Here is an 11,077-nt window from a genome sequence, read left to right as displayed (position 1 = left end):
TTTTTTTTTTGTATGTAGTACAGGGCCTACAGGGTCTCACTACACAGATCAGACTCATAGTGAATCTCCTGCTTTCAGCCTCCCAAGCCCTGGGATTACAGGCACACACCACCACACCCAGTCTCAATCACCATCTCAGCATGCCCATAGCACAGCACACTGGGGATCAATCCCCAGCAGCCTAAGCAGGTGCTTTATTCTGCTGAGCTAACTGGCCAGCCCTAGCACTGGGTATTTTATCTCAGCAACAATACAAAGTTAACCACCTACTTGTAAGGAATGAGTGAAAAGACATAGGAACTAGCATTTACTAAGGAACTATGTACTGTTATCTGGTACTGTTCTAACATTTTAAACACAATACCTTATTTGGTCCCACAACAACCTTAAGAAATCAGTTCTACTATTGGCTCCCTTCTGCAGATAAGACTTTGAGTTAAATAACTTGCCCAAACATGCAATTGGCAAAGCCAGAGAATGAATACCAATCTACTAGATTGTTCCCATTATACATGTTATCTAGTGATGAGGCTAGAACCACCTCTGCTCTACCCAAGGAACTAAAAACTCCGTATTTTCTGCTATCACTAAGGTGGCGCAACTTTCCATCTTCTACTCTTGTGCCAAGCCTGGTGGACCAAGTCTTGACTGTAATCCTAGCCACCGGAAGATCAAGAGAAACATGACCTGAGAACTTTCTATCCTATGGTTTGTTGTGGTTTTAATCCAAACCACAGCTATTCCTTCTAAACAAATAGTCCAGGGATACACAAAGCAATACTGCTATTTTCAAGAATAGCAAGAAAGAAACTTCTATCTTAGAGTTTTATGGTTAATCATTTATTCCTTTGTCTCATAATAAAAAATGGACTCTCTCAAGACAAGAATCAGGTCTAGGGCTGGTGAGATAGCTCAGCGGACTAAAGCACCTGCTTAGGCAAGCCCAGGAACCGTGGTTAGATCTTCAGCACCACATGCTACACCCAGCCCCACCCCCAGGGCGGGCTGAGCCAGCCACAAATAAATAAATACATAAATACATAAATTAATACTTTCCTTTTAAAAAAAAAAAAAAAGAATTATGGGGCCAGGGAGATGGCTCAGTGGAATAAGCGCTTTCCTGGCAAGCGCAAGGGCCTGAGTTCAATCCCTGGTTCCGCTAATAATAATAATAATAATAATAATAATAATAATAATAAAAAGAATTAGGTCTAGTGTTTTTTTTATTCTCAAAAATCATCAGAAAAAAAATCATCAGAAAGCATGAAAAAATATGTGGTACCTTTGGTGAAGTTTTATCAAATAGAACTAAATTGATTTCATTTTCTTTTTTTGAATGTATTTAATAGAGGGTCTATAGGGTCTCACTACACAGATTTGTAGTGATCCTCCTGCTTTTCAGCCTCTCAAGTGCTGGGATTACAGGCACGGGCCACCATGCCCAGTCTCCATCGCCATCTCAGGGTGCCCCGGGGACAGGGCTGGCAGCACACTGGGGATCGAATCCCAGCCCCTCGTGTCTGCCTAAGCAGGCACTTTAATCCGCTGAGCTATCTGGCTGGCCCTATAACTAAACTGAACATCGCAAGGAAGACTACCTTGAATCACAGGGCACAAGATGAAAATGCAGTAACAACAACAACAAACCAAAAAAAAAAATGCAGAGCACTTAGAATCAGGCAGATTTGGGTTCAAATTTTAGCTCTGTCACTTACCAGTTTGAGAAGCATTCTTTTTTTTTTTTCTTTTTTGGCTGGCTCAGGATGCCTTAAGTGAGGGTCTGGTGCGGCATGTGGTGCTGGGGACAGAGCAGCAGTCCCTTGCTCCTGACTGATTTTGCTCAAGGAGGCGCTTTAGACAACTGAGCTAAGCCACCAGCCCTCTCACATACCAGTTTGGATAAATTATAAAATTCTAGAGTTCAATTTGCTCACCCAAAAGATTAAATAATAATTCCTTCTTCTAAAACTTGAGAAAATAGGTAGAAAAATACTTTACAAAGGAGATACAAACATTAAAATTTTTACTCCCTGTAAAGTAAGGAAAAGCTGTGAAGAGGAGGCTATAAGCAGCAGAGGAAGGAACTAGCTAGCTCTGCTAGGCCTGGACAGCAGTGCCTAGTAACACTATGGCTGGAGACTACAATGTGTGGACAATCCAACCTATCTCTTTCCCCTCTAATCCTCTAACCAAATGTACCTACATGGTAAAATGACAGATTATAATCTGTATTTACCAAACAGTAAGCCCTTTGGGGGCAACAGCAGGTTGTTGCCACCTTTTTATCCCCAGTACCCAACACAAGTGCTTGGCACAGAACAGGTATCCAGTAAATATTTGTTGAACAAATAAATAGATGGATTGATGACATATGGCACTAGCTTGATCTAAGAAGTCCAAGCAGTACTCTATCCCTCCCCATATAAAAGAGACAAAGTTAAGAAACAACAGCTGTTGAAGAAGTCATTCCAGAAATGACAGGGCCAATGGCAGTCAGCCCTACCTCTGTACCATTTTTGTTAGAGCAGATACATTGTGTGTCAATAACCCAGGGGAGGCTAAAAGGATCCTGAGGCTCCTTGGTGACAAAAGAGCAGCCACTGGAGGGACAGCAAAAGAAAAGAGAAACACCACAGACTTTGAATCTATATCTACGGCAGATCTAAGTTCAAATTACATTTTTGCCTCTAACTAGCCATGATTGTGACTTTGGAAAAGTTACCTAACCAGTTTCATCATCTATATTCAATATCTACCTTACATAATTAATATAAGAACTAAATGAGATATTGTATATAAAGTGTTGACTAGAATGCCTGGCATATACTAAGCACTCAGCAAATGGCAGCTATCATACCATATCCCAGATCAATAAGAATATTACATGAGAATGGATGCAAATGCCCATCATGCTTAGCAAGCACACAATAGCTATGAGGAGAGGACCAGTCTAAAGACTCCATTTTCACAAGGATGAAGTCACATTGAACTGACTAGAGCAACCTGAAGGCAGATCCACCCTACCCTTTCCTTACACCCTCAAATGAGAAAAACCTAGTCCACTCCTGACCTTGGCATGGCATGGCCACTGAGTTGCAGCTTCCGGAAGGTCTCCTCATACTGTGGCAGCTCCACATATGTAATCAGCCACTGTACCACCTCATCCACAGTCCAGTTGTATACTATGGAAAGAGACAAAACCATTATTCAAAAATTTATAAGCATTGCTTTCACTTATTGTTACGGTCATCTTGACCTGAATATTTATCACATACAAGTGTATGTGATGATATTTATGACAGCTATCTTATAACATCCTAAATAGGAAAGAAGTACACACTATATGCATCTATAGTAGCTGTTTTCCTCATTGTGTACCCAGTATCCAAAGTTAAAGGATCCCCGCCATGATGCCGTGCCAGCCCCACCCCCAGGGCATGCTGAGAGACCTATTGAGACTGCGTGTGCTGGCGCACACCTGTAATCCCAGCACGTGGGAGGCTGAAAAACAAGAGAATCACTACGAGTCTGATCTATGTAGTGAGACCCTGTAGACCCTGTAGACTCCATATTAAATACATAAATAAAATTAAAGGAGAAAAGGCTTCTTTTAGATTACAATTTGTAGAGCTTTTAATCCATACTTGGCTGGTTCTAGGGTAGGTTGGCATGGCAGAGGGGCATTACAGAACAGGCAGAAGGCAGCAGAAGACATGCAGCTGCAGCAGCAGCAGAAGAAAAAAATAACAGCATCCCTCTCTCTGCCCCTTATATTCTATCTAAGCTTCATGCCCTTAAGGTAGGCAGCACTCACACCCAAGTTGGGCTTTCCTATTATCCACACCCAAGCCAATCAGTAGACTAATTTAGTCATCACACACCCTTAATCCCAGCATCATACTCAAGATGAGCCACCACTGAAAAGCCCCACCCATGACCCATGAGGCTTTATGGGAAGCCTAGATAAAAGTCATAACACTGACACAAGCCATAACAGCATCTATTTATGTGAAACCCTAAAAAGACAAATCGATAGTGATAGAGTAATGATTGGCTGAAGCCAGGACTGACTGGTAGGGAGGACAAAGCAATATTTAGGGTTAATGAAAATATTCTGTATCTTGAATGTGGTGATAGTTATACAAATGATAACATCCATCAAAATTAATCAAATTATATATTTAAAATGTTTTTTATATAGGTTCTATCTTAGTAACACTGATTTTTAACTTTTTTTTATTTTTAAAAGAATGAGCAAGAGACTTTAATGGGCATGTCAAAGAAGAAGCTACAAAAAATAGTTGATAAGAACATAAAAGGATGTTCAATATTATTAGTTATCAGAGAAATATAATTACAACTACAGTGAAATTTGACATCTAAAAATTGTGATTTTATAATTTTTGATTTCATAATATTTTTGATTTTGTAATATTTTTAAAATTGTGAATGTGACCAAGGTTTAGGATTATCCTTCCATCCATTTAACTAGTCATTCATTTAAAAAATCTACTTAGTGTTAACCCTGCAGGAAGTTAGTTCCCAGCCCAGTGACAGAGACCAAAAACTAAAAGCCGAATGTGTGGCTCAAGGCTGTAATTGCAGTACTCGGGAGGCTGAGGCAGGAGGATCATTACAAGTTCAAGACCAGCATGGGCTATAAAGTGAGCTCAAGGCCAGGCTGAATTGCATAGCAAGATCCTGCCTCAAATAGACAAAACAAAAACAAAACACCAATTAAATAGTATCAGTGAAGCATGCACTCTGATAACAAAAAATACACAGCATACAGAGTTGTAACTGCCAAGGCTTCAGGGACAGCCTCAGAAAAGATTATGAATTGCAACATAAAGACGGTAAAGAGCTCATCCAAAACACTGCATGGGTATGTAGAAAAAAGCAATTGTTGTAGAATGAAGGCAAGTACAAAGGAAAGATGTGAAATTCAATGTGTCACAATATAAAATTGTGAAATGTAGTAGCAGAAGAAAGCTGAAGCTATGTCAACAGTCTTGACAGCCATGCTCATACAATTATGAGTACTGTCCTGGGATGCACCTGTTGCTCCGGCCAGTTAAGTAAAGTTCAACCCTTTTCAGAGCAGAAAGTATAGATCTCTCCACTTCTTACATTTACTGTGCATGTGAGTGAGTGTGTGTGTGTGAGTGTGTGTGTGTACACCAGAAATCGAACTCAGGATCCTGCACTTGCCAGGCAGGTGCTGCGGCACTGACCTATATCACCGGGTCTATTGTGCATGTTCGAGGCACTTTGCATCTATTTTCCTATTTGACATTGCTACCCAGTAACCTTAAGTGACTATTTAAGTGTAAACTTATTAAAATTTGATTAAATTAAAATTCATGTTCTCAGCTGCACTAGCAACCCTTCAAGTGTTCAACAGCTACCTTACTGGACAACATGAACTACCTATTTCCATTAGTATAGAATGTTCTGTTGGACAACACTGGTCAGGATAACTTACTATGAGAATGTTTCAATTTTATATTTTTATTTTGAAGGTAACCTAAAAGTAAAAAAGAAAAATATACTTTGGATCATTTAAGGAATGAGGAAAGAGGAAAGAAATGAGAGGAAGAATGGAAAGAAGGTAAGAAAAGTGAGGGAAGAAGAAAGAAGGTGAGAGGGAGAAAAGAAGGAAAGAAATAAAATAATCTAAATTCTAGGATTTTTGTTTGACCCATAGAGTACAGATCTGTTCTCCCATTATACTCATATCCAGGATAAAATTCTCCTAAACTACAGTATTAACAATATCATTACTGGGAGAAGTCACAACATACACAGCACTTACTGTATGTTCTTTTTTTAATGTATTTAGTACAGGGTCTACAGGGTTTCACTACGCAGCTCAGACTTGTAGGGATTCTCCTGTTTTCAGCCTCCCAAGCACTTGGATTACAGGCGCAGGCCACCATGCCCAGTCTCAATCACATTGCAGCATGCCCTGGGGTTGGGGCCAGCACAGCACTGGAGATCAAACCCCAGCCCCTATTACTGTATGTTCTAAGTACTTAGATATATTGTTCTAAGTACTTCAGATATATTAACTTATTAATCTTAACTCTGCCATGTGAAGTACATAACCCATTTTATTCTCATTTTAAAGACGAAATTGAGACATGGAAAAATTACATAAAATTCTCAAACTTGCTCAAGTAGGAACTAGTAAAGCTCTTTTGTCTCAGGCAGACTGGCCCCACAGCCCAGGTTCTACTAAGGCTAAAAAGGCCTTCAGACAGAGGGAAAGCTGAGGAGAGATGTAAATCCAGATGATGTCATTAGGCCCTGAGTCAGAACATGCACGTAAACAGCCCTACTCATAAATATTTCCACTTTGCATAATACATAAATTTCCCTTTTTTGTTCATAGCAAATTGTGAGGATTTTTGTGTCACTAAGAAGCCAATTATAACTGACACAAGTTTTGAGTGATCATTTGCAACACAGCAAATCACATCAACACCATACATGGAACACTACAGCTAATTACCCTTCAATATTATAATGTTGTCATTATTTAATGGATAACCATAAAATCATCCTTTAAAATAACTTCAGTAGGGGGCTGGGAGATGACTCAGTAGAATAAGTGCTTGCCTGGCAAGCACAAGGGTCTGAGTTCAAGCCCCAGTTCCGCAAAAAAAATAAATAAATAAATAAAATAACTTCAGTATTTATTTATATTTAGTTTAGTTTTGTTTGAGATATTTCCTCACTATGTATTTTAGGCTGGCCTTGAACTCACTGTGCAGACAAGGCTGCCCTTGCACCAGCAGCAATTCTCCTGCTTCAGCCTCTGGAGGCTAGGATCACATGTGTGCTAGCACATCCATCTACTTGTATATATTAAACATATGGAAAGCTAATTAATCTCTATACTTTGTCAAAAGTCAATTGCTATATGACTAGCAATGGACTTGATACACAAGGAATACATTCAACCAAGTGAAAACCAAATAAAATCATGCTTTATTATACAAATCAAAGTGTACAGCAGTTGGGGGCCTGCCCATTAGCTCAGTTGTTTAAGTGCCTGCTTAAAAATGCAGTGAGGCTCAATTTCTACTGGTTCGAACCCAGATACTCCAGCCAACCAGAAATGCCCTGAGGGCATGTTTAGGCCTCCAAAAAAAAAAAAAAAAAAACCTTCTGCCAATCTGAGGTACAGGATCTCAGGATAAATCCTGAAAGGATCTGACTGACCTTATCAGACCCAAAAGCTACAACTCTTGTTGCATAGGTCCTGCTTTACCTTGGTCTTAACCATCCAGTAGAAAAGTATAAAAATGAAATATAAGAAGTAAAGCCATGGTGTTATGTTGAGCTGTAGGGGACTCAGGTCAACAATTTCTGACATTGCCAGTCAAGCGGAAGACCCAATACTATTATAGACTACTGAACTCTTTTAGAATATTTTGCTGAGTTTACACATCTATAATATTTAAATGATGGAACTTAACAAAAAAAGAGGATACAGATGAATGTCCACTTTGTATCTGTGTATTCAAAGTGGTTAGGATAGATATATAGTTACATTCTCTTTATGAATAGAGGGATTTGCTCTAATGGTGTTTGTAAATAGGATATCAAGTCCACATCTTGTACAGCAATTAACCACTAGGAAGAATGTATGTAATGTGTTAATTATTGAAACTGTCCTACCAATTTGGTTTGAAACTGTCTCATTGCTATTTGTTTCTCAATAAAATTATGGGAAAAAATAAAATAAAATAAAAATTTTAAACTAAAAAAAAAGTATAAAATTTTTTTAAAAAAGTGTATGGCAGTTAAATAGTGAAAAATGGTGGGAGGAATGAGTCATCAGATGGCATCTAAGAATACAGACATAATGAAGTTAAGAGAGCCTGGCAATAACTGAGTTACAGCAAAAGACTGGATTTAAACTTTATTTTTACTTAAAGTATACATCTGGGTTTTTTTTACATTTGTATACAAATTGTACATAGCAACTTTATTATTTGTTATATATATTTAAGTAGCATGATAAAAATAATAAAGTCAGCACTGCAGGCTCAAGATAATTTTTTCCTAAAATGAATCTGTGCATTCTTCAAGCTTGAAACCTACTGCCCTGAGCAGCGAAAAGTTAAGAAAGCTTTAAGGCAGAATGTTATGATGAGATTCATCACCCTCCTCTTTGTATGTATGTATGTATGTATGTATGTATGTATGTATGCATTTACTTATTTATTTTGCAGTACCAGGAATTGAACTCAGGACCCTACACTTGTCAGGCAAGTGCTTATTCTACTGAGCTATCTCGCCAGCCCATTTTCGGATCTGTATCTTTATCAAAAACTGCCTGTCCTCAGAATACCATCTAGTTTCCCCTTAATAGTCAGGAGACACTGAAGATAAAATCGTACCTTAGTCATATTTGCCAATTACTATTTCTAAAATAAAAGCTTTGTATACATTGGCATCAATAAGATTTTACTCAAAGAATATCCTAAATTAGGAGTTGCAAAAATATTGTGAATACAGACCTCCAAATAACAAAATTCCCTTTAAAAATATTCAGAGGCCAGAGATATAGCTCAGTGGCACAGCACCCACCTGGCAAGCATGAGGTCCTGAGTTCGATTCCTGGTACAAAAAAAAATCAGATAACCTTGGACAAAACTGTACATTCTTATAGTCCTAGTTACTTGGGGGACTGAGGCAGGAAAATCACAAATTCAAGCCCTGTCTCACTATGTAGCTCAGACTCATAGTGATCCTCCTGTTTTCAGCCTACCCTGTGCTAGGATTACAGGTGTGCATCACCACACCCTGTCTTGGTGGTGGCTCAGAGTGCCTGCGGTCATACCCAGCATGGCATGTGGTATCAGGGATTAAACCCCAGTCCCTGAGCTTGCCTAAGCAGGCTCATAATCTGCCGAGCTACCTCGCCAGTCTATAATTTCTGAAATGAATATATAATTTCTGAAAAAAAAGTTATTCCTCTTATCCATACATTTCATATCTTAAGTTGTTCCTATCACTCTTGCATAAGTTACAGAAGTTTGAAGATTGGGACCTGTCCTTTCATTTTCCTATTTCCAACACAATGGAGCTCAGCAGGTAATGCAAAGCAAACAGCCAGGATGACATATCAAATGAAACAAAGTTAAACACAAAAATGCCCAATTTCGATGCCCTCAAGCACTGTTGCTGAGTGGTCTTGGAGGCAAACGTGTCTTTCTGCAGAGGCATGGGAGCTGAGAAGGGAAAGATACTGTGAAGAGGAAAAGAGCTAGTATGCCCTTCTCAAAGAATACATCATGAAAGACAAGAGACTACAGGCTTAGGCAAACAGCAATTAGTCACTGCTTGGTTAAATTTCTAGCTCTCAGACTTGAATATACTGGAAGGAAAACAGAAGTTACTTTCGAGAGATACATTCAAATCATAGGTTTGAGAAAAGAAAAATGACAGAGTTAGGGCTAAAGAAGTGTTAAGAAAGTACAGTATACTCACTCTTATTCCTGAAAATGAAAATCTATCCTCACACATTACACATGTGATCATTAACTATGGTCTGGAGAGTCAGGTAATGAAGGTATAAGACAGTGATATGCACATTTATGATGCAGACAGACAAGTACTAGCCTGTAAAGTACAGAGAACAACACACTCCTGACACTGATGCCAAAGGAGTTTGGCATCATCCAACACAAAGTGGCCTGTTTGCTTGGCACACAGAGTGGAAAGAAAGCCATTTTTGTTGCTAGAAAGGCCTGAGGCCAATGGTACTTCAAGGGCCTTTTTGTCTACTGGGAGGATATCTTAATACAAGCCTGGGCATAGATTCTTGGCATGTAAGAACTTTTCTATCTGCACCCTAAACAACAGTAGAGAAAGGCAGGAGTCACTCTCAACCCTGGATTCTCAGCCTCTATACCAGTGACACTATGAATGAGGCAACTGTTGCTGTGTGACCATTCTATGCATTATAGTAGAGTATTTAACAACATTCCTAGTATATGCCCACTAGATGCCAGTAGCATACTGCCAGTATTTGGACATTCCAAATACTGTTGAATATCCCTTAAAAGGAAAAATTGCCCCAAACTGAAAACCACTGCTTAAAGCAATGCATTGAGGCAGAGGGTCTCTAAAAAGATCCCCGTACTTGAAATGAGGATGGATTCTGGCTAATCAAGTCCCATACAGCTAAGTGCAAGGAAAAGAGATAATGATTTCACCATGTCAGGCCAAACCTCAAGGCAGTTTTTTTGTTTGTTTTTAGCTCTGAATATCATTCTGTTACCAAGGCAGCAGCCCTATCTAGGTAGGGCTTGGCAGAATGTTATCATCTACCCAGAGTCATTGCCATCTGAACAAAATAAGTAATGAGGAGCTGTACCCTGAATAACATCTGTATCTCAGACAGCAACTAAGTCCCAACATGATCTCATTCAACAGTCCAGTTGAGATATCAATCTCTTGTCCCTAAGATTCAAGTACCTAAAAGCTAAAAGTCTCATTATGCTTTCACATTCCATAAGCGAAAATGGGAAAGAATCCCTGAGCTGAAGTAAAGAGACAACAACAAGTTCAGAGAGCCTACTGTCAGTGAGGGGCTACAGAACAAAACAGAGACAAGAAGAACTTATTGGACAGGACACATACAGACTCCTGACAACTCATATGTTCAGTCCCAGGAGGAAAAGCAGTCAAGTGATAGTACCCCAAATTTATAAGCCTTGGGCCATAGAAATAGCTCAGCAGCATAAGCACCTGCCTGGCAAGCGCAAGGTCATGAGTTCAATCCCTGGTACCAAAAATAAAATAAAATGGCCAAATTCATAAGCCTCCTCAGGCCTATTTATGTGGCCCCTAACCAGATCAAAGACTATAATTCTGGGCAAAAGTATGCTATACAAAATCAGAGAAGGCCATCTGGAGTTTGCAACAAACAGAAATGCACAAGGTGACTAGTCAGGTAGTCTCCAATCTTATTAATGATAGAATGTATGTCAAGAAAAAAAAGAAAGAGAGAGAGAGAGAGAGAGAGAGAGAGAGAGAGAGAGAGAGAGAGAGGAAGAGA

At 39.2% G+C, this 11,077-nt stretch overlaps 1 protein-coding gene across 4 annotated transcripts in view; it reads right to left on the bottom strand.

Annotated features, from left to right (window-relative positions):
* Window positions 1-11,077, bottom strand: part of Stim1 (stromal interaction molecule 1) — a 247,356-nt gene that overhangs the window by 55,326 nt on the left and 180,953 nt on the right. For all 4 annotated transcript variants that reach the window (XM_004641963.1, XM_004641962.1, XM_023702091.1 and 1 more), the window contains exon 4: window positions 3,071-3,182. In XM_004641963.1, the coding sequence (XP_004642020.1) occupies window positions 3,071-3,182 (112 nt within the window). The remainder of the gene's footprint in view (window positions 1-3,070; window positions 3,183-11,077) is intronic.

This window comes from Octodon degus, unplaced genomic scaffold, assembly GCF_000260255.1.
Source record: "Octodon degus isolate 3935 unplaced genomic scaffold, OctDeg1.0 scaffold00146, whole genome shotgun sequence".
In the NCBI taxonomy this organism is placed as follows: Eukaryota; Metazoa; Chordata; class Mammalia; order Rodentia; family Octodontidae; genus Octodon; species Octodon degus.
This window is presented reverse-complemented; position numbering and strand designations above follow the sequence as displayed.